Source organism: Diorhabda carinulata, chromosome 3 (assembly GCF_026250575.1).
Source record: "Diorhabda carinulata isolate Delta chromosome 3, icDioCari1.1, whole genome shotgun sequence".
Taxonomy (NCBI): Eukaryota; Metazoa; Arthropoda; class Insecta; order Coleoptera; family Chrysomelidae; genus Diorhabda; species Diorhabda carinulata.
In genome coordinates, this window is record NC_079462.1 from 33310400 (window position 1) to 33335467 (window position 25068).

The following is a 25068-nucleotide window of genomic DNA, read 5'->3' on the forward strand; positions in this document are numbered from 1 at the left end:
TTTCAAACAAAGTATCCCACAAAATTGAAGATCATATGTTTACCTGAAAAATACTTCACATTTTCTCCTTGCTCAAGTTTGCAGGATACAACGAACAAGAGTGATGAGAGAAATTTTTTTTATGTATACTTTTCCGCACCACCTACGAGGTAGTATACTCGGCGCGTTTTTTTTTAACGTGGTTTCCCCTGTAGGCCTATTCCACGATCTACTAGACCACGATTTACTAGAATCCTGTTCGTTACTAAACAATGAATTTACTCTTATAATACGTAGGGATTAGAATTCGACTAGAAATGAATAGAAAATTTTGCAAACAATTGGGAAACACTCTCGGTCTTTCACAGTATAAGTTTCAGTTCGATAAAAAAACAACCACCTCATTTTGAAAGAGAAATACTATTATAAATGATTCCGTATATGTTTATCTTCAACAAAAAAAGAACGACCACTTCTGCGGAGTTTGAAAATAAACAGAAAACACTCTCAGTCCTCCACCGTGTATGAAGTAAGAGCTCAGGTGCGACTGCCCGGGTTGAAACCAAGTCTGAACGACGCGGTTGAGCTATGTTACCCATAACACTTAATGGTGACGTTCGTGTTTCTGTACGGAAAAAAAAGAACGAATACCTTTTTTTGAGAGAGAAATACTATTAAAAAAAAAAAAGAACGACCACTTCTTCCTGAGCCGTAAAATACAAGTAGAAATGATTCCATTTAAGTTTCTGTACGAAAATAAGAACAACCACCTCTTATTCAAACAGATTTGAGAAATCCAAAATACTTACATATATGGCAGGTATCTCTCTTTGATCACTGACTAGAGTCCTGAAAAAAACTTTGTGTGGGTTCTTCAATCGCCAATATAATTTTAAAGTTTAAACTAATCTATTTAAATTCACTTAACAAAACAAATGTACCCATAGTAAGAACTCATGTTATACCATTAAATTAAATGTTAGATAAAGGGGACAAAAAAGGGAATAACAAAGAATGCAATAATTGTCGTGGAATAAAGCTAATTAGCACATAGCTCAATGTAGACGAATAGATCATAAACATATGATAACTAAACCGGCAATTAGAAATTATATTCAAATATAAACGTATAGAATGAAATATCAAATAGCAATAACAAATATGGATATTATTAGGAACATTCATGAGACAAGTTATAAAAAAAACGATAAAATAGAAAAAAAGGGAACCAAATTGTTTGTGAGAAAATTGATGAAATCATAGATATAATAGAAGAAAGGAATTAAAACTTGAACAAGACAGTAGATGAGAAAATATGTTAAGATATGGTAATAAATTTATTAATATAGAAAAAGAAAAATTGAAAAAGAACGAATTGATAAATAAAAATAAATAACACTCAAGAATTGCCAAAAAATCAGATATGAGGAATGTAATGGAACTGTTGTGAAATGGAAACTATAAAACAAAGTAATTAAAACTTAAATAATAAAGAAGAAAACAACAAGAACATGAATAGAAATTTGAACAAGAAAATAGACATAGAAAAAAGACATAGACAATGAGATGACATAGAAGGTAGACGTGGCAACATAAACAAGACACTTGTAGATAAAATATTATGAAAAAAAAATTGATAAGAAACCAATTATTGAAAATATAAAATGGGAGAGAAGAAAGAGAAAAGAAGAAAATTTATGGATTGATTAAAAAGAAATATTAAAATAAAAACAAATAAAACTGGAAGAATTGAGTTGTGCTAAAAGGAAATAGAGAAATTTAAAATATAAGTGGAAAGGAAATCAAAGTGTAGTTACAAAGCAAATTGAATATAAACAACTGCTAATCAGAGCGCAAGTCTTACTTCTAAATTAGAATATATTTAAAAGGTCTTGGAATAAAATTTTAATTGAATTTATAACGTGTAATTTTCGTTAATAAAAAATGAAAAGCTTAAAGACTCACCTTTTTCCTGAAGATAATCCTTTAATCCAACTAACAACACAAAATATTTTCAATAAAATTATTATGAATCGGTTCACCCCATCCTTAACAACAAATCAATCAACACAACCAACCTCCACCGTATCTAGCGAGAAACTGAGAACCAATACACAGAATACAGATAGATGCGAGCCACTGTACTGACTAATTTGAAAATTATTTGTAAAATACCGGTTTATCTATGAATCAATGTTATTTATTTAGAAATTTATTTTTTGTACTAAAAACTGGTATGACTGTCTTGTGTAACGTATTACTAACGTAAATTCTATTTGATTTTAGTTTCAAATTTGGCGAAAATAATGTTTTCAAATTCTAAGGAAAGCTATTTCAAATTTTTGTGAAGCCAGAAAATTTTTTCAAAATATCTTTACTTATTTATGTTTAGGTTGACTTTTCTTTGTTATGAACTTGAAGTTCACGTGGATAATGCAGGATGTAACTGTAAAATATAATCAAATTAAATAAAAACTTTGAAAGTTTGGAAATGAATAGGTAACGGGCCTATTTTTTAAGCTGATATATTTTCAACATAAACTGAACATAAATAAACAAGGAAAATTATTTGTTTTATTGCCTACTTTCAGTAATTCTGCTACATTACTATTTAATGTCTGGCTAAATCAATATATTATGTCCAAAGGTATGCCACTGGATTTAAATACCCCTTGTCCCATTTCTTGTTCCCGCCAATACAGCAGTCGATTTTGGGAAAGTACTTATCAAACTAATAAAGTAACAATACTGAGACCATTTTTAAACTGATGGAATGTTTTCATTTTATTAATTGTTTCTAATCAATGAAAATTGTTTATATATCTGTGTGCTCATTTTTCTAAGCTATTTCATCGATCACGTATATAATTTGAATGCTGATGGAAAATTAAGACTCAAGTGACAGATTACAAGACAATCTGTATAGTATGTCAGATTTTCTACATGGATTCATATCATTTTACTGGCCTATAAATTAAAGATAAAAAAGAAGAAGTACTGTCAAAGAGTAATTTTAAGGTTTGTCGTTATCTTTCAAAACTTTGAAATTGTAAGAATTGTCTTATAATGTCTCATAAAAAACGGTTCAATTCAACAGTAAATAGAACTTTTATGAATGAAACAGTGAGCGGCTTTAGCGTGCCTAGTGAAACTCCAATTTTTAAACCTACTTCATCTGGAGGATCAAAATCACAAATAATTGAATTAAAATGTGATTTAACCTATAACGATTATTTGCAGTCTTTGATGAAATACCAAATAACTCAAGAACGTATTAAAAAGCAAGAAGATATATTAAAAGGACAAATACTATTACAGCAAGAACATTTTAATAAAAGGGAAGATGATTTAAAACAGATTAAAAGTGATATGGAACAGCTCAATATGAAAGAGTACATAGTCAAAATGATTAAATCATGTGAAGAAAACATCAAAAAATTGCAAGAGATGTATTGTAGATATCAAACACAAAAGAAACTTGAAAATATCAGAGTTGAATTGCGTGAGGGAACGAAAGAATTAACTTTCGAAAATGTACAATTAATCAACACACAAGAAGAATATGATAAATTAATAGAATCTTTGGAAAAACTCACTAGTGCCTGTGGAAAAATTGTTCATTGTAAACGCGATTTTCGTGGGTTACATAATTTGGCGGAAGATTGTAGACACTTGAATGGAATTTTAAAACAGATAAAAGAATCTCAGACATCAATTTCGATAATGAAGACTCATACCATAAGTACATTAATACAAAAATTATCTGATACTTTCGCCAAGAAATACGAAAACTGTTATTAATTCTTTCATCAATTTGTGTTTTAAGTAAGATTAAAATTGTAGGTATTTGATAGAATGATTTATTTTCTAATTAAATTTTTTTTATAATGTAACTTGATTTGCTCTATTATTTCGAGAGATTACGATTTCTGTGGGCCCTGAATTTGAACGTGGATTCTGATTGTTATCATCTCTGGAAGGATGGAGAAAATATAAAAAAATTCAAGTAACTGTATGCTTTTAGATATCGAATCTCGCAAGGATATTATAATAAAATAAGTTAGACAGGATAGAAGATATTCTGATCTGATTAGGAAGAAGGGAAAGTATCAAAACACTTGTATATTTTGCAACAATCTTCTTTGAGTTTTCAATTTTTTTTGTAAGAATGTCTAATCCTATTTGTATTCCCGATACACTGGCAACTTGAAACCGGCAAAATTTGTGAATATATTCAGAAAATGATTGATTTAAACAACTTAAGGAATAATAAAGATGAACTATGAATTACAACAAAGACATTTAATTTCTAAAATAAATAGTTATTCAATTATATGATTGAGAAACATAGAAATATTTTTAGTTAGGCTAGGACTCCTCATATGTGAAAACATAAAAAACATTTTTAATCTTTCATGTCTTAAGGTGTGGGTATTAATAATTTTTTTGTATTTCTATGGGAAAACATAAGAAACGACTTTAAAATCTTTTATTATTTTAATTTTTAGTAGTCTACAGATCTAGCTGGGGAGCAAGTTTACTTCGTGTCCAGTTTTTTATTTGTTCCTTTGAAATTAATTATTCAGAACATTTCTTAAATTTGTTTTGCGGATAATCAATTTGAGCCAAAGTTATTTCAAATGTAACTTGATTTCACAGTGGACTCTGGATTAAAGTTAAATGAAAAGCAGAGGATAGGAATTATGTTTGAGGAAATAATTAGAAATGTATCACATAAAATATTTTTTATTAGCATTTTTGCAAACTAACAGGTATGTATCTCATGCAACAATGACAACCACAATAAACAGCTTTTTGTATGGAATTGTCAAATTTTTAAAAAATTAAAATAAATTTTCAACTTTTTTTAATAACAAACGTCTAGAGATTTAACTCTAATTTTTTTTCATACAGTTAACAATTTTATAAATCATAGTTGTTTTTGGTTAGTATAATTATGTTTCATCCCCTGATTGAAAATCTGTACATTATTAGGTATTATGAGCTGCGAATTTGTTCTGTTTTTGTACAATTTTATTACAAACCAAAAACAAATATTGCACATCGGACTACTTCAACAACTCTTCAATTTCAAAAATGACACAAAAGACATTCTTTCATTTTTGTTTTGGCATCATTTCATGACAGTTACAAACACCTTTAAATATTAATTCCTTCCTTGTATTTTGGAATTATTTACAATATGTGTCAGTAAAAACTTTTTTTAAATGCGGACTCAGATACCTAAGTTACTACTGATACCAGATCTAGTCAAGTTACAACTGAAGGGTTAATGAGGTAATTATTTCGTCAAACTATATAAAAATAATGTTTCGTAGTGTGATTCTTTAGGAAGGAAAAATTTATTTAATTTTCTGTGTATGCTTTTATATTTCGACAATTCCAAATAACTATTCTCTCTAGTATCATGTCGATCTCCACAAATGGAAGTCATTTTCTCTAATTATCTAAAAATTTTTAGATTCATTCACATGATATGAGAATACTAGACTAGAAATTATTTTTTTTACAATAAGTCGCTTTCAATAAACACAGCCTTATTATATTTTTTAATGATTTCGTCATGTATGATATCCCTAACCTTCCAAATATTTATACACCTCTTTGGGGTAAATAGCAAGGTTAGTTTGCATCTCTTCAAGTAATCCAAATTAATTTATAATCACAAAATTAAACCTTTTTAACACTATAACAATAATAAAAAAATTTAAAAATGAACCAGGATCCAACTAAACAGATGCTATAATAGTTTCCTGCAAGTTTGAAATCTATTTTATTTCATTTATACCAAAAAATCAATGACATTTTGGATTCCCAGTGATTTAGTAGTGTGGTACAGTAAAATGTACTAAAATCATCACAGTTACTGTTCCTGTTGATCGTGTAGTTCACATGAAGACTCATACTGTGTCATCATAAACTACAACGCATATACTGAACACAATGTTCACACAACCACTACACCAACATTCGGTTTACCTTCAGTCTCTGAAGACGATAACTTGGTTATCGAAACGGTCGTCAAACAGTGTAATTGTGAGTGTTGGTTTAGTGGTGGTATAAACTGTGTGTTCCAACTTAGAAATTCCAACGATTAAATTGAATTTAAATATAATAAAACGGATGTTTACTGATACCAACTGTTTTTAAAGAAAAAAATTGAGGAAGATAAAATTTTTGTGCGCATTAGTTCCTCATTGAATTTATATTGGTAAAATTTGGCTTGGAAAAATTAAAGCAGACACATAGTTCAAATTGATTCAACATCTAGATCTAATATTTTTTCCTCAGATAGCGATTATCGATAAATATACATAATGTAGTTTGAAAAAAAAACAATATGAAATATATAAAACAGAAACATCTTGAGAAACTGTTTTGTTCGATTCAATATGGCACAGCCTTGTTACAATTGTCACACCAAACAATTTACTTTCATTGGTTGAGCAAAATTAGACAAAAAAAATCGTTTTTTCAATGACTCTCCATGAACTACTGTTTCACTATGCATTATATTTAATGTAAACGCTAGTTAATGGCGGACAGTTAGTACTATAAAGGCAAAGATTTATAGAAATGATTTTTAGTGTACTAAACTTTACGTTGGTTTATTGTCCAGTCAAAATAGACATCTGACTTATCCATAGATCTGAAAATTGATGGAGACTTTAAATACCCCATTATAAACGAAATATCAATAATCCTACTTCTGAAAAATATCGTTTGTGATCGATCTATGAAAGATCCAACAACTCTACAACAATTTTTAGCAAATACTCATATTCGCCTAATTCAATGCTATTTCAAGAATCTACAGCTGCTGGTATTCCAAACAAACAAACAATTTCAGAAGCCCAACTTCTTTAACTCATAGTTGAGGGTACGATAGATGGTAAAGGAGGAATCTGGAGAAAGCAAATGTCTTGGATGAGGAACATGAGAGAGTGGACAGGTCTGAGAAATGTAGGAGATCTGGTTCACACAGCAGCCAACGCCAACATCTAATAATAGTGTATAGGTAACAGAAGAAGGCATCCAACAAAACAAGATGGTAATTATGCTGATGTCCTTGATAATTGAAACAGCAATAAAACAACTGTCGTTGTTGATACCTCAGACTCCAAGTGATAAAATTATTTACTTTTTAAAACCTGGGAATTAATTTTTTCAGCATAAAATAGATATGATCGTCGTGAGGTGGCTTATCATACTTGTGCATCAGCTTTTTTTAAAAACGTGTTACTTCTTATCAAATGCTTGATGGTATATCCAATGAAACGTGAAATATGGAAATAATGCTTAAAACTATCATGTTTTTTTATTATGGGGTATTTTGAAAAAAAAAACTACCCCATATTAGGAGACTTTCCTCTAATCGTTTTATTAATGTACAAAAATAGAGAAAATGGAAGAATTAGAAAGGGGGGATGCTACATGAAATTAAGAGACAATCTAAAATAAGTAGACTTACACTGAGAAAATGCAACACTGAATAAAAATAAATGGGAAGAGAAAACATTTAGTTATAAATATTTATTTGATCTAGTTTAAACGAGTCTTTGGGAACCTTTGGAGCTTTCGAAAATATTTTTACAAGTTAGGTTATAACAATGACATTTTTTGAGTCATACAAGATGTTTCTGTCTTAGGAAATCACTGTTTAAATAAGAATACTGCTGTCCAAAGAGGACTACCGGTAAGTTCGTTTTATTCAACGTTTTGACACAAAAATATTTTCAACTTGAAATTATCAAATTTGTAGACAAACGTTTTGTTCCAAATTATGAGTATTTTTTCGAACCAGTAATCTTCTTTACAAGAAAAACCGTTTAACTTCATCGAGAATAGAAACATGGAAAGTGGATTTTAGAAACTCGGCGAGATATTTAAAAGATATCAACCAATTTGGAAAGTTTAATAAAACTGTATGTACACTGCCGGCCAAAAGTTTAAGACCACATTAAAACAACACAATTAACTATACCCGATTAGATAAATAAAAGAAAAGTTGATTCTATTTGGGGGGAAAACTTCTAAGTTAGGAACCCTGCCAGGTGATAACAAGTGATGTTATTTTACTAATTTTCACAAAGAAAATCGACACTCAAGCGAACATGGCAGATGCAAATTTGTATTTTCCAAAAAAAATTTTTTCTAATTGAATTCAGTTATGTCTTACAGCAAATAATTAACATTGATTCGGTTTAATCTGTTTCCAATTTTAGGCAATAATCCATGCCATAATAAAATTGTTCTTTTTGCAACTAATTAGCAACAAATCTTGAACAATTTTTGCCGATTCTGCACTGTCATTTTTATATGTCCCTTTTGGTAGATACTTAAAACAATAATTCCCTCCTTGAAAGGGTTGTATATCCATTATTATTCAGTTTTATATGGAACAAAATCATTATTTCTATACATACTATAAATTCAAAAAATTAATGTACGTAATTCTAGATTACTTTGTAAATTAATGCTATGAACAGGGTCAAAGATTAAAATGGTTATTGACAACCATACAAAAATGAATATAGTTAAGGTACCAGAACATGTTTTAGGAAGAGAATGTATCCAGTGAATAGGGAGGTCTGAATATAGTCAAATAAAAATATTTAAACCTTTTTAAGTGACACTTTTTAAACATGAAATTGACAGTAATACAGATGAAATTCAACAAAATTGTCAGCTGGGAGAAACTAATTCAACTAATTGTTAAGTAATAAATTATGAAGATTGTTAACATAAGTTAGTAAAATATTATTTTGCTTAAAAGAGTACTTTCTACTTTATTTGTGATCATAATTTATCCCGATGAAATTTCTCAACATCTAAATGATAATAATTGCCTGATACAAACTTATCCTTGGAAAAATATTACATATTTTTCAAATTAGTTGCAAATTTGTATTATAAAAATCTCGCCAAGTTCTATTTTCATAACAGTCGTCTTGAATCACAAAGAGTCTTCTCTACAAAGAAGAAAATTAAAGCAAAACTAATTGCATCATCACATAGCCCTATAAGGGCCTTGCATTTTCAAATACTGTATCACCAAAGAAGGTCCTCCGGCTACTATTTCTCCTGGAATTTGAGACAGGGGACAATTCTCTATACTCATTATTCCCAAATTTGAACATAGAGCCAATTCAAAAGGGAGGTTGTGTAATGTTGGGTTATCATTAATATATAATGATTCCAAATTTTCGAGGGTACCAATCTCCTCTGGAAGATAAGCTAAATTATTTTCACCTGCACTTAAAAACACAAGATTACTAAGATGCCCGATTGCTCTAGGTAAGCAAGTTAACTGATTTGATTGGACAATGAGCCTTTGAAGATCTTTCAAATACCCCACTTCTTGTGGTAGCTGTTCTAAGCGGTTTTCTTCTAAATCTAAAACTCTGAGTTTACGTAAGTTGCCGATGCTTGGAGGGATTCTGCGTAAAAGATTATTTGAAAGAACAAGTACCTGCAAACAATAGAATATTAGCAATAATATCAATCAAAATATTTAGAATATCTTCGACAAAAAAAATATTTTGTTATATGTATTACAAAAAAAGGGTTTTTAATCACTTACTTTTATATGAAAATATTAGAATCTAAAGAATTAAGATCACCTGCTATATGATGAAGACAATGACAGATAAATGTATTATGAGCAGACTCAATGAATGGTCATAGCTAAAGATTTAATTTGAAAGAAACTAGCTGTAGATACCAACATTATACGACAAACAATGAAATTCAACTATCTTAGACTCCTTGAAGTAGCAAGTGAGAGGGATTTAATAAAGGAAACAAAAACTCAAGTGATAAAAGCATCAAAATCCAGCAAATATAAGTATTTAAGACCAAACATTGATAACAAGAAGAATAATGAGGAGAATTTAAATGAAAACACCAAGAACAATTGATGAAGTGAGACTCAAAGAAAGAATGAGTAATTAGAATATTAGAAAAGGGCTAGGATTTCAAAATGTTGTAATATGGGTTTAAATAACAAATTAATTTGAAAAGAAGCCAAAAAAGAAATGAGTATAAAAGTACACACAGACACAGACCATTAGGCATACAGTTGGTATATAAACAGGAACTCACTGTCTCAAAAAGAGCTCAGAAGGATGTTAAATATTTGGAGTTGAATATGACAGGGTCCTATCCAAAAAAAGGAAGAGAGAATGCCGGAAAACAAATGAGCAAAAAAAAAACAAAGACACAGAGACCACTAGGAACACAATTGGTATGAAAACTGGAGCTCAGTTTCTCAAAAATAGCTTAGAATGAGGCTAAATTGAATAGATCCTAATAAAACAACAGGAAGAAAGAATGCTAAAAAACAGAGGAGCAAAAAAATCAAACACAAGGAGACCACTTGGCAAAAAGTATAAGAACTAGAGCTTTTAGTGTCTCAAGAACTTGGAAGGAGGCTAAATATTAAGGCAGACTCCTATTAAAACATATTAGAATACCTAGAAGCAATACTATAATTAATTACTAACCTTAATTATGTTAAGAATAATTTGCCTGTATAAAATGGATTCTTACCTCTAAACTCTGCAGACATTGTATATCATCAGGCAATTTACTCAACTGATTTGTTCCTAAATTTAATTCAACCATATTTGTCCATGTTCCAACATCAAGAGGCAAAGAAGTCAATTGATTCTCTTTCATATTCAATTTTGTCAAATGTTTGGCTCTCGAAAATATTCCATAGGGAATTTTGTCGATTTGGTTATGTTCCAAGTTAACAGAATCAACATTTACAAATTGAGATGGACCTAAGAAAATGCAAAAAATTCAAAAAACTATGAATTTCCCAAAAAACAACATGAATAAGAAAAATTATTCACCTCCTGAGGGATAAGCAGAAAAAATATTTCTTGATAGTGTGATGCTAGTTAGTTCACTTAAACTTGATAACAATCCTTCAGGTAATTGTGAAATGGCATTTCCTTCAACATTAAATTCATCCATATGTTTACAATTGCTCAAAGATGGAGGGATTTGAGATAACCTGTTGTACCTGTTCAATAAGAAGTAATCACATAATCAAATTAATTAGGGTAATACGAATGTTGTTACCTTAAGCCTAGCCTTGTCAATTGATGTAGTTCTCCAATAGTATCTGGTATATCTAGGAGTTCATTATGTTGCAAATCTAACGTTGATAAATCCAAACATTCACCTATTTCCACAGGTAGATGTTCCAAGTGATTATGAGAAACATCAAATGTTAACAAATGTACTAAACAACCAATACCAGGAGGTAATTCTTTTATTTTATTTTCTCGTAGACTCAACATTGTTAATGATGTTAAATTCCTAATTTCGTCACCTACATATCTTATTCTGTTAAATCTTAAGAATAAAGTAGTAAGGGATGTTAATTTGTATACCACATCCGGTATATCGTTTAGCTTATTATGTCTTAAATCTAATACTTTCAGTGATCTCAGATTTTCAAGAGAATCTGGTAAGGAAGTCAAAGAATTTTCACTTAAAGCTAACGTTTGTAGACTCGTTAAACAGCCTATTTCATTTGGCAAACAAACTATTTTATTACCATAGAGGTACAGTTCAGATAAATGATGTAAATCGCGGACAGTAGGTGGTAGTAGAGTTATATTAGATTTACTTAAATCCAAACGTTTCAAACCCTCCTCTTTACATCTTATAAATTCCTTTGACACGTCTAAATCTGCTTGAATAGGTTGTTTATTCTTTTTGGCTGTAGGTTTCAGTTTATTAGATTCTGGATGTTTCACCGTTACTACTTTAGGACGTGTAACGTCTCCCGATAGAGACCCCGAAGAAAATTTTTTCTTATTAACATGTTCCAAGGTACCAGAGGATTCAGCTTCAGGCATATCTTCAGAAGAAAGCATAAAATCACTACTAGCGTGTGACATTTTTTACTAAGACTAAATATTAGCCATTATGTTTTGTTTACAAGCTACAAGTCTTGTAAATTCTTACTTAATGGCGTGTAAAGTCATTTCACAACACGTCACTGGGTGGAGGGATAAATTTTAAATTTTTTTCTTAGTAAATGCACTTGATCAAGGATTAATTCTTATGAAGACAGGTGCAACAGTATTTCGAAGGCCGACCGTGCCTCCGCCCATATAAACACTTTACATGGATTATTGAAGCTTTACACAGTTGCCACACTTTATTTCTATTTAGGAAATTTTGAAAGTTTGATATTTTAAATGTGGAATTATATAACTAAGAATTTGAAAATCCAGGAATCAGTATTCATGATACTTAAAGAATGATTCAACACTATTTTTTCAATTGAATCTAGATTGGTGACAGTATAAAAAGTTGACGTATATATATTGTGAATTTCAAGTTTCTAAGCTTGTTCAGCATAAATAACAATTATTTGGTTTTTATAATACTCTACAAAAACATTATATAAAGATTCTGTACGAGCAAAAGAAGAAATTTAAGCCATCTCATTCAGTAGATTCTTTATATTACAAAAACAGTTAAGAAATCTCAAGTTTATTTATTGTTCCATAATAGCATCTTAAAATAAAGGTTTTTCATATTTGATGCTTTTGCATATTTCATACATTTTCTTATTTTTAGAATATGCCAAGATTAGTTTTTGTTAATAAAAACTATTTTTCAATATCTTAACTATTGAAAACTTTTTATGGCAACGGCAACACAACATATTGCTGTCAAGAAAATTCGACATGAGTCACACTTTTTCAGGATTACCAATAGCTTTGTACATTGAACAATATTGTCTTTATAACCCCAAAATTGTTGTTTCTATTATTCAATTACTCACGAGTCGAATAATTATTTCATAAATTATTTTAAATAGCAAATAATCCTTCAAATTGAAGATATTGTGCATAAATGGTTATGTCAGGAATAGACATTTTAATCAAACAGGGTTAGGTTGGTAATGTTTCAGGGGTATTATTTTACTGGTTATTAGAGAAGTTAGGGTTTTTTCATTTATCAGTGCGGGAGTGGTGCTTCATGCTCGTATGATTGCTGTGTTGTGAGAAGTGTTCAGCGATGTTTCGGTAAATGTAACAAAAAAATCGTGTTTTATCAAAAAATGTATATACATGAAATCTAGAGGCAATTTTTTTTGTGAGTGTTAGTTTCGAAATAATGTGCGTTGAGTTATTGTAGACATGTTTCGGTGTATACCTATTTTCAAAGGCTGTAATAGGCAAGTGGAAACTGTTGATAAAAGACATTGTTCTTTAATAAATGTTCCGGAGGAAATTTTGAGATACTCTAGGAGTCTAGAAGAGTTACTTTTAGACGCGAATAGAATACAAGTTCTCCCAAAGGTAATTGAACCCATCTCTTTCCGAAGTAGTTTTGTTTTTTGGTTAATATTCGTTCATAAGATTTTTATCTCATATTTATTTCACGTATGAATGAATGAATCAATAATTATATACATATTATTGTAAAATGATTGTTACTAATTGTTTTACATTACTGAAACCTGTATTTAATCAACAGTTATTATTGCTTGTTCTTATGTTGTAATTATTTTAATGTAATTAGAAAAAGAGGTCATGAAGGTAAATATTTTTGGAAGATACAAGCTAAAATATTGTTTTTATATTTTAATCAATTTCCGTTTAATTTTAACCTACATTCATAAAGTAGGCAGCTTAAACAAATGTATTATATCACAAGTTACAGATTTTATCAAGTTAACCGATTTTTTAAAAACTAATTGTGACATTGAGTAAGAATATATGTGGAAAATATAATTCAGTTACAGAAAAAAACTTGATACTTGTAGAGTAGTATTTATAATTAGTATAAATATTAATGTTTATATAATTTGAGAAATCAAAAAGTATTTAATTTTCAATTTAGGTCATGTGTTTATTAGTTCATTCATGCATTAAAAATGATGGAACTAAATATACCCAACATTTGATAAGTATTGCTGATTTATTATTCTTATTCCTGGTAATTCACTATCAAACACAACCTAGGTATGACTATTCTTTCCAGATAGTTCAACTGAAATGAAATTTGTCAGCAGTTTTTGAAACATTGAGGTAACTGGAATCACTGTTACTAAGTATGTCAATGAAAATAGATTCCATATGATAAGTAGCAACACCATAGATTAAAATCAGTTATTTTTACTCCAGGTAGCTCTATAATTGATAATTTTTTTCCTATTTTCTCAGTTTTACTTGTAATGTTTATTGTTATTTATTAAAATATTTCTAAGGCTAACACATAATCTTTCTGAGAATATTCTAGAATGGAATTCAATCGCTTTTTGTTGTGTGTCATAAAAAATTGAATATTACTAGTGACATAGTCGTCTCATAATCTTGTTTCGAAGGGATTCCTTTGTTTTTAGTCGAATTTAGGCCCGGTACTAATAAAATTTTAATTTATCGATAATATTTTCGACAACCACTTGTATATAATATATTTAGAATATTCTAAATGGAATTCATTCGATATTTTGTTGTATGTCATATTAATTTAAATACTACTAGTGACATTGTCGTCTCATAATCTTATTTCAAAGGGATTCCATTGTTTTTAGTCGAATTTAGGCCAGGTACTGATCAAATTTTAATTTATCGATATTTCCCATTGCCGCCTGTATACAATATATTTAGAATATTCTACAATTCACTATTTTTTCTGGCTGTGTATTCACTATGATGATGAAATCCCCCAAAAAGCTTGAAATAAATGGATCAAAAGTATATTGCTTTCGAGGAGACAAAAAATAACTAGGAATATGAAGGCAGAAAATGCCATGAACAAAATCGAGCGAGGTTTGTTCATATCTCTTTACCAATTTCACTAATTTTTGATTTGGAATTTTCTCTATATGGTCTCCCCACTATCTTCTTCTGTTACTTGCCTATCTTTTTAAGTAAGCAGATAAAAAGATTCTGAAACAGCCTCTGTACTGATTGATTCTGTGAGATCTCATTTTTTTAGTAAATGAATATATGGGGATGATTCTTGGAAAAGGATAAATGAACTTCAAGCATGTCTTTTATTTTCTTTTATTAAGTAAGTGTCTGTACACACATACACACACAACACCTCTACAGAATAGAAAATCACCAAAATGTCCTACTAAAATCTCTACTTTTGGGTTATAATCAGTGTATGTATAATATGATGTCCCATGGGGGTGTGTGTATATAATCAAAATTGATTGAGATCCATTATAATGATTTTGAAACAGCCTCTGTACTGATTGATTCTGTGATATCTCTTTTTTTTCAATAAATAAATATCTGAGGATGATTCAGAAAAAGAATGAAATGAGTAAGTATCGAATAAGTGTCTGTACATACACAAAACGCCTCCGCAGAATAAAAAAATTACCAAAATTGTGATTCTGATTGTTGATTGAAATTAAATTAATTGAAAAAATATTTATGTAAACTGTGACAAAGTTCAAATTATGTTTTTTTAATAATATTTTTTCTTTATCAAAATATTTTGATAAAGAAAAAATATTTTGAAGTATCCTTCATAATGGTCGTAGAAAATTTGAAAAACTTGTGGGGCTTTGATTCGGAAACAAACCATGCACGTAAACTCATGAATTTTTTGGCTTTATAAAAAATTTTTACATTACAATTTTTCGTTTTTTGATTGCAATAGTTGAAAAAATTTTTCGAGTCTTGTCTTACTTAATCTTTAATTTTTAGTTGTAAAATTATGTAGCCTATTATGATGTCATTATATGTCTCCTCTTTTAACATTTTTTAGTTTACTTTGTAAAAAAATATTCATGGTAGAAATCCGTGGATAACTTCACATGGGTGGCATACTTTAGTTTTAAAGAAACTACTTTAATAAAAATATTAAATTCTTCCAATTAAAAATCCGGAACAAGTAACAAAACCATACAAAATTTCTTTGTTCTTCTAGCAGTCATACTGTTTTCATTTTGACATTATGTTGGAATGCCCTATTGGGTCAAATAGTGATGTGACAGACATAACCTAGAAGTGCATTGGTTATGTGTATTTATATCAAATGTATACTTGTTAACGTTAAAATAATTGTTACAGAACTTTTTTCGACTACAGAGACTCCGTAAACTCGGTTTAAGTGATAATGAAATCAACAATTTGCCGTCAGATATTCAAAATTTCGAACACCTCGTCGAATTGGACGTTTCCAGAAATGGTAAGTTGACGAGATATCATCAATAAATTATAAACTCGTACTAATGTAAGCTTGTATAGAACCTGTTTTTGTTATTGCATCGAGTAATCATATACTAAGGTATCTTCAAACAACGTTGCCACGTGTATTACCAATTTGAATAAATGAAATATCGGTTATAAACTTATGGTGTAATCACAGTCAAATTTATTTATATTTTTGTTTTAATTCATTGTTAAGTAATTTGTCGTGGATGGGTAAAAATCAGTGTATGTATATTATGACGACCCATGGGGGTGTCTATACAACCACAATTGATTGAGACGGGCATTTGATGTTTTGTTGATTGCAAACAGATGCAATGCCACTACATTGGAGGAAGCGGGCAGGGCTTTTAGAGATATTATCCTGACATCACTCTAAATAAGATGAAAAACTATTCCAGATGTGGTAGAGTGGATAATTTTTGGATGGAAATTATAGAAAACAGTAGTTTAAAACTTCTTCTAATACTTTCTCACGGCAATGAGACAGCCGAGGGAGTATTTTCTATGAATGAGGAGATTTTGGTTGAAAATGTAAAATAAAATTCACGTAGGAATCAAAGATTAGTGTACGATTCTCTGCAAAAATTTGGTTGACTAAAAAATGTGGATATTTCAAAACCTATGATACTCTCTATGAGGATTGCCTATTCAAAATATTGCTGAATACTTATAAAGAAAACTAGAAAACTGGAAACAAAAAAGAGAAAAGTCCTTGAAGATTCTCAATAACAGCTTGCAGCAGTAGAGCAAGAATTTGTTTAATTAAAGAAATAACTTTTGTATTTTTCAAAATAAATAGTTATCATCATAAAAGTGTATTAAATTCATGAAATTTCAATTGGGAAAATTTGAAAACCAACCCGAAGAAACCGGGAGAAAGACGAGATTTTAATTTTCAATTTTTACTGTACTATATTATTTCTTATGAAATATTGGAAATTTTATACTTTCGCGTTTCCATAAACAAATTATCTGTGTTTATTTTAAGTCTCTGAAGTCGATAACTTGGTTATAGAAACGCGCGTCAGACAGTGTAATTGTGAGTGTTGGTGTAAACAGTGTGTTCACTATGAGTATCACCAACGGTCCAGATATTCTAGACATAGAAATAAAAGTTTTGGTAATTATATACTTTCGCGATCCCCTCGTTTTTTGGCTGTAGATAATCGAAAAATCATCCGATTTCGAAGATTTTTTTAAAAATCTTCGTTTTTACGGCGGATTTATGAAAAAAAATATGGAAATTATCTCACCTGTAGATTTCATATGATTTTATGACTTTAAATGTGATTTTAAACGCACTTCTTCACATATAATCGTTCAAAAATTTATTACAAAGTATCCAACGCAGTTCAAATATTTTTTTGTTAATCTACACAGAAAAAACGAACATTTTGGAAAAAAAATTGAAAATGTTTATTCATTTTTTATATGGCTTAAAGATTTCATATGGTTTTCGGAATTTAAATGTTTAAATCATCTGATTTCGATTAATTTTTTTTAAAATCTCCGTTTTTACGGCGGATTTATGTGAAAAAATATAGAAAATATCTCACTTTAAGATTTTATACGGTTTTATGACTTTAAATTCTCTTTAACAGTCAACCTTAGTTAGATACCATTTTTTTAACGGTGAAAGTTATCAATTTTTCAAAATTAACTTTTAATATCGTACACTTGATCACAATAACGGATTTTAAGAATGTTTTTGTTCATATAATTTTAATGATTACTTAATGAAAAAGGTACAAAGGATAAAATGTGAAAAAAGGTCAATTTTAAGAGAATTAATTGTAAAAACATGATAAATCAACATTTTTGTATAATTTTTTTTAATTTGTTCGTTTTTTGTATAGATTATGAAAAAAAATATATAACAACTTCATTTGAATATTTTGAAAAAAGTTATCAACAATTATACGCAAATGAGCGCATTTTCATGAACATTTAAAGCCCTGAAATCAATATAAGTATTAATTTTTTTGATTTCCATAATTTTTTTCATAAATCCTCCGTAAAAACGAAAATTAAAAAAAAAATTCATTGAAATCGAAAGATTTTGCGTTGTTCTAGATCAAAAAAGGATAAAGTATAAAATTACCAAAATATCTTGTTTCTGATAACGTCAAATTTCAAATTTATTATTAAATTCTTCTTAGACAACGATGATATTGAAAGGGACCCATGAATATTTAAAAATTGGTATATTTGTCGACTAAATTTGAAAAAACCGCAATATTCAGTTTAGCATTAAATCAAAAAAATTCGAGGTAACTCCTTGAAACAAAATCAGATATACTTCATCCTACTTCGTTTTGTTTAAATTAAAAAGTAATCAAGAATTTTATTGGTTAATATATTTCACGAGTATAGTAACACCAGACGGATATTCCCACTATTAAGTAGTGTTTAGTAAATAAAGTAGGCGTATCACATTCCTACATGATGACATTTTTATTTACACAACAGGATGATGTCGCAAATAATAAATTATGCAAAAAATTACAGAGGAATGTATACAGTTATTATATTATGTTTGGTACAGAATTGTTTTTTTAATTTTTTTTTTAATAATTATTAAAAAAGAAGGATATAACGTTACGTTTGAAAAATTACGTGATAGAATGTGTGTACGAGGAAAGATCTATTGGTCCTGCCAATCTGTCATTTGAATATTCTAAAAATTAGAAAAAGCTGCGTAATTTAGTTTGATAGATTCTCGTGTTTTGAGGAGAACTTTGTTCATTAAAATTCATGTTTTACAAGATGTAACAGTCACCAGAAACTTTGGTAATTTTATACTTTCGCGGTCCCCTCGTTTTTTGGGTCTAGAAAATCGAAAAATCATCCAATTTCAATTAATTTTTTTTAAATCTTCGTTTTTGCGACAGGTTTACGAAAAAAATTATTGGAATTAAAAAAATGAATACTTATATTGGTTTCAGGACTTTATGTTCATGAAAATGCACTTAATCACGTATAATTGTTGTAAACTTTTTTCCAAATAACCAAATAAAGTTGTTATATTTTTTTCTCATTATCTACACAAAAAAAGGAACAAATTGAGAAAAAAAATATACGAAAATGTTGATTTATCATGTTTTTTCAATTAAAAATAATAACAATTTCTTTTGAAATTGATCTTTTCTCACATATTATCCTTTGTACCTTTTTCATTAAGTAATCATTAAAATTATATGAACAAAAACATTCTTAAAATCCGTTATTGTGATCAAGTGTACGATATTAAAAGTTAATTTTGAAAAATTGAAAATTTTCACCATTAAAAAACTGGTATCTCACTAAGGTTGACCGTTAAAGAGAATTCAAAGTCATAAAACCGTATAAAATCTTAAAGTGAGATATTTTCTATATTTTTTCACATAAATTCGCCGTAAAAACGAAGATTTAAAAAAAATTTATCGAAATCAGATGATTTTTCGATTTTCTAGATCGTTAATAAACAAACATTTTTAATTTTTTTTTCAAAATGTTCGTTTTTTCTGTGTAGATTAAACATATTTGAACTGCGTTGGATACTTTGTAATAAATTTTTGAACGATTATATGTGAAGAAGTGCGTTTGTAATTACATTTAAAGTCATAAAATCATATGAAATCTACAGGTGAGATAATTTCCATATTTTTTTTTCATAAATCCGCCGTAAAAACGGAGATTTTAAAAAAAATAATCGAAATCGAATGATTTTTCGATTTTCTACAGCCAAAAAACGAGGGGATCGCGAAAGTATAAAATTACCAAAACTTTTATTTCTATACTAGTCTAGAATTTCTGGACCGTTGGTGATACTCATAGTGAACACACTGTTTACACCAACACTCACAATTACACTGTCTGACGCGCGTTTCTATAACCAAGTTATCGTCTTCAGAGACTGAAAGTAAACACAGATAATTTGTTTATGGAACCGCGAAAGTATGAAATTTCCAATATTTTATAATAAATAATATAGTACAGTAAAAATTGAAAATTAAAATCTCGTCTTTCTCCCGGTTTCTTCGGGTTGGTTTTCAAATTTTCCCAATTGAAATTTCATGAATTTAATACAGTTTTATGATGATGATGACTATTTATTTTGAAAAATACAAAAGTTATTTTTTTAATTCAACAAATTTTTGCTCTACTGCTACAAGCTGTTATTGAGAATCTTCAAGGACTTTTCTCTTTTTTGTTTCCAGTTTTCTTTTATAAGTATTCAGCAAATCTTGTGTTTTTTTATTATTGTATATTATTGTAATCAAGTGCACAATATTAAAAGTTAATTTTGAAAAATTGAAAAATCTATTTTTTGACATTTATCAAGGCTAAAACTCTATAGTACATTAAAACTCAATGCCTATATACCCAAGTTTACAACCAAACCCTTGTTTGTATACAGGGTGTTTCGCATAAGAACCGATATAGTACAGAGGTTCGATCGCCTTCTACTTACCATTACTTAAAGCTCTCAACAGTCTCACACAGTGTACCAACTTTGGTATTAAGTTAAAGTGTAAACAGAAATTTTTGGCCCAACATGGATGCAACTTGGTATAAAGGAAAATTTATTATGGAAATACTGGAAGTTGGCATGACTAGTTATAATTTTGATTGAAAAAATTATAATCAGCAGACAGCAACAAATTTACTTTCAGTTTAGATTTAGCATTGTTGTCGATAATTTGGGCAAGTTTGCCCATCGTCAGTTTTAAGGAGTTGGTATCGTTGGAAATACTTCAACGACGGTCCTCCTAAGACCATGCATTGGAAACTTTCGCCTCTGCCGTTCTTTTCCTATAATCAAAACCAAATTTCACACCGTCAACTATTCAAGATCTTAATCACATGATCCTTTGATTTACTGAATTTCTTGTATTTGAATATTCGATTGTTTTTACTTTAGGTATCGTTAACACATTTATGTACAACATTGTTGGGTAGCGAATGTTCCCATGCGAAACTCACTGGCTTATTTTTGTCAATACCTTAACAGTTTTAATTGACTCGACTTAATTCTCACGAATTGCTATCTGTTTTCTGTGTCTGATCTTAATATAGTTTTTCATTATGGAAATATGATAATTGCGATAATAAAACTTCATCAAATGTATGCCAATGCGTTAAAATAATATGAGAAAATTGGAAATTAGTTCTTTGTTAACATATCGTGATTAATTTGAAAACTTGTCTAATTAAATTCTTGTAGATATCTGAATTTCCATGTTGCTTTAAAAGTTTTGTTAATAACGGTAAACATTAACAAGAACACACCTGCAGCAATTGCAAATAAAATTGTTATAAATAATACATTAATATCATCGCTTCGGATACGTTTTTTGAAAGTAAATAAAGTAATGCCATCCTTATTACATAATTCATATATGATAAATTGTTTCCTTACGCTTTATTTTATGTCTCACCAAAATGATTTCTTCCTTTGTTTTGCTAAACATCCATTGTTAAGTTTTACAGCTTTTCACTATGTTGTTTGATGTCTAGGTTCGATTTTTCGTGGGTGCAGAGCCCAACTCTGGTCCATAAATTTTTTTGTAAACAATTTAATTGTTTATAAAGCTGTAACTCTTAAACAAAGAGATATTACCTTTTCATTGGTTGGTCGAGACATTTTCAATAGCATGCCAAGTGTCTATACAAGTATTTTTCGCTCGTTGAAATTTACCATATACTTTCTTTGTCAATTCCAATAGATTCAGAAATCGCAAAAAGTCGATGGTCAAATCCAACAAGATTATCGATTTAATCGATATATTCATCATTTGACGACCCGAACGTGGATCATCTTCAACATTTTCTCGGCCATCTAAAAAACGCTTACAGCACTAAAAAGCACGTGGACGCGTCAAACATCCATTGTCATAACTTGTTTCAGTAGTAATGAAATGTGACAAGAATTGGCTGGTAGATCATTTTTTACGACAAAACAAGAAAACACTATGCAAACGAAGACAACGGCTACACTGGTTTGTCTACAGACACAGCTGACATCGCATTCGAAAGAATAGTCTTCAGGCTAAACAGCTGACAGTCGTGGCGCACGCTCACTTTTTCTCCCTTAATAGCAACACACACTTTCTTTACTTTGATTTCTATGGATTTAGGCAAAAGCTGAAGCATTCACATATTACGATAATAGAAAATACAAAAGAAGAATGTAAGATATAAAAATTATTGTATTGCATTCGATTGATTTCATGTTTTGATAATGTAGCTGACTAATTTCATGTTTACTTTGTTTCACAAACGTAATGGCTCTTGATATCTTAAAAATAAAAAAATGCAAATGTTGAGGTAAAAAAATTGATAACAACATTATTACTCTTTATTTTATTATCGACTATTCATGAATATCTGTGCCGTGGTTTGCGATTCCTATACCTTTATAGCGACAAGAAAGTCGTTCGGCCTTGTCGTATTCTTTTAGAGATGGGAAATACTTCCGTTAGAATTAAGAACCGCATATGAAAAGTAAAATTTTTTCTTGCTTTGTTCTATTTCCATATACGACAGCCGAATAATATGTAGTGGAAAGAAATAGTGAAGACAATCGTATATTTATTGAGAATGTTTGTTTTAGACATTTTAATCTGCAAGTATGATGTAAAAACTACAAGGTGTGTTCTTCCCGAGGGCTCATTTTCGATTCGTTCTGCGCATGTCTTTGGGAGCGAATTCTCATTGGCTGCTTCCCAGCTGGTGCTCAATAGCACACCTTGTAGTCTTTATATCATGTCTGCAAGAAAATTGCATTATTCTATGCAATATATGCAATGCATTATTCCAAATTTTCCAAAAAAATAACGGTTAGTTCTTATTTTCAATACAATACGTTAAAATTTGTATCAGGTTTGAGTTTAAGAGGTCTGGCTATCAAATAACTCCCGTCTGAGTGCTATAAATTGTTGCAAGAGATCTACGGGGACAATTCTCTATCTTGTGCGCGTAACCAGTCTCGTTATTTAATAACCAGACCTCGTATATGGTTTATATTGTTTTTAAACCGCACTTTTATATTAGTCATATTTTCTTTGTTTTTTAACTTCGTCGTTGCGTGTAAACCTACGAAATATAATGGGAGAGGAAATAATAAAGAAAGGAAATGAAAACATACAGTGACCGGTATATACCGGGTGAGCAACTAAGAACGGCCGTCGGCCATATATCAAGAACGGATCATATTACAGCTTCAGGGAAAAAGAAAATAAAATAACAAAAGTGACCCCGAGAAACACGTTGAAATCAATCTCACGTCTCTACCACTAGAGGGTTAATTCGAAAATGTAAAAAATATAAATAATTCTTCAACAAATTCTGCGCCAATACAAGTATAGATTCAGCCCTAGCAACACCGTTTATGTCAATACATATACATATAATCCATATCCCTAGCCGCCTAAATGACCTCGCTGTGTGACTCATACCTTAGAATCAAATAACTCCGCTGCCAAAGAAACCCTTCTCATCCTCTGGGTCAACAATATGCAGCCCAACTCAAAAGGAAACTTCTTTATCCGCCCCTTAGGCTGCTAGCAACAATGGTCGATAACCTCCCTGAAATCTTGATAATTCTTCCATATCCATCAGATAAAAGACTCGCAAGCTATCTTTTCGTTTTCTTCTAACCAAAAATCCCAAATATCCGCTTTTCCTTCTTCCGAAAAATTAGAAAACACAATCCCACGAAACCACCTCAACCCCAGCCCAGCAGAGGAGCAAACTCCTTTATCAACACTCTAATAAAACCTCCTCTTATTAAAATTTTCCTTATTGCACCAATTCTATCCAACGAATCACTCTCTCAGAAATTCTGCGCATTTCCCATTTTACAAAGTTTAGTTTATCTCTTCATATAAGAGATGGAGAGAACCTTGTTATGAAAAAATACCTGCAAGTTCTTATAAAATTGATGTTGTTTCAAAGAGCTTTTATCCAGTATTATAAAATATATAAATGGCTCTTTAGTTTACTTTTAAAAATTTCCTTATAATTTTCAAATTGTTGTCATCATTTTATCGATCAGATCCCCATTGAGGACATAAACATCCCGGGAACGCCATAACAACCGTTGCTATTTAAGTTAAAAGAAAATATCTCGTAAGTTCCATCTCTAGTAATCTGAATCTAGATATGAAAGAGCACAATGCTCCCTTAATGATATCATTACCAGCACAATGGAATCTCGGTCGATGTCGGAGGCTCAATGACTTATTACATTTTTCTTTTCATTCCAATTCACCCACACGAATCCTTTACTTTCAAAGTCGTAATTCCGGTTTTAGATCATCATTTAGGAGCCATTTTTTTACAGTCTTCTATACGCAATCAGCGAATCCCCAATAAAAGCTAATGAAAATACTCGTAACTAACTTCGTACAGTTTTTTAAATCACATAATTAGTCATTAAGAATTAGAGACTTCGATAGTAATATTTTTTTAATTGCAAGATAACTGTCGTTAAAAAAAGTAATATAAAGATTTATTAACAAGAGACACAAAATACAAAAACTTATTAATCAAGTTTAATTAGGTGTTTATCAAATTGCAAAACCCACTTTTTTTATCCGTCTTGGTAGAACATAGGTCTGTGCACTTCCATCTTTATATCAACAATTCTTACGTTGCTTTGCAGTGTTGAGTGACCTAAACCCAACATGCCAAGTTCGCTTAACCCTGTCAAAGTGACGCAATAACGATTTGAGTTGTTGATCTGGTTAAGTTCGAGATAATCAATAAGGAAAACAGAATATGGTTGACAGAATTTTCCCGGTATTTTAATGGAACTTCAGGGAGGGTTTACGAAACATTGTCTTTGTCTACGGAACAGTCGTGCAGTAGA

The 25068-nt window shown here is 29.9% G+C and overlaps 2 protein-coding genes across 23 annotated transcripts in view; one reads left to right on the plus strand and one right to left on the minus strand.

Moving 5' to 3' along the window:
- Positions 1-4709: 4709 nt before the first annotated feature.
- LOC130891299 (leucine-rich repeat protein soc-2 homolog) lies at positions 4710-12167 on the minus strand. The gene is made up of 4 exons (XM_057795940.1): positions 11092-12167; positions 10860-11032; positions 10552-10787; positions 4710-9472 (listed from the first exon to the last, which is right to left on the minus strand). Exons 1-4 carry the CDS (start codon positions 11916-11918, stop codon positions 9011-9013), a joined length of 1698 nt encoding a protein of 565 aa, XP_057651923.1. The 5' UTR covers positions 11919-12167; the 3' UTR covers positions 4710-9010.
- Positions 12168-12745: 578 nt separating this feature from the next.
- The window catches only part of LOC130891747 (protein lap4-like), a 173724-nt gene continuing 161401 nt past the window's right edge, over positions 12746-25068 (plus strand). For 3 of the 22 annotated variants that reach the window (XM_057796667.1, XM_057796670.1, XM_057796671.1), the window contains exons 1-2: positions 12845-13334; positions 16071-16188. In XM_057796667.1, coding sequence (XP_057652650.1) covers positions 13173-13334; positions 16071-16188 — 280 coding nt within the window. In that variant the 5' untranslated portion in view covers positions 12845-13172. Of the gene's footprint in view, positions 13335-16070; positions 16189-25068 lie in introns of all 22 variants that reach the window. The other 19 variants (XM_057796666.1, XM_057796675.1, XM_057796668.1 and 16 more) reach the window with 13 other exon arrangements.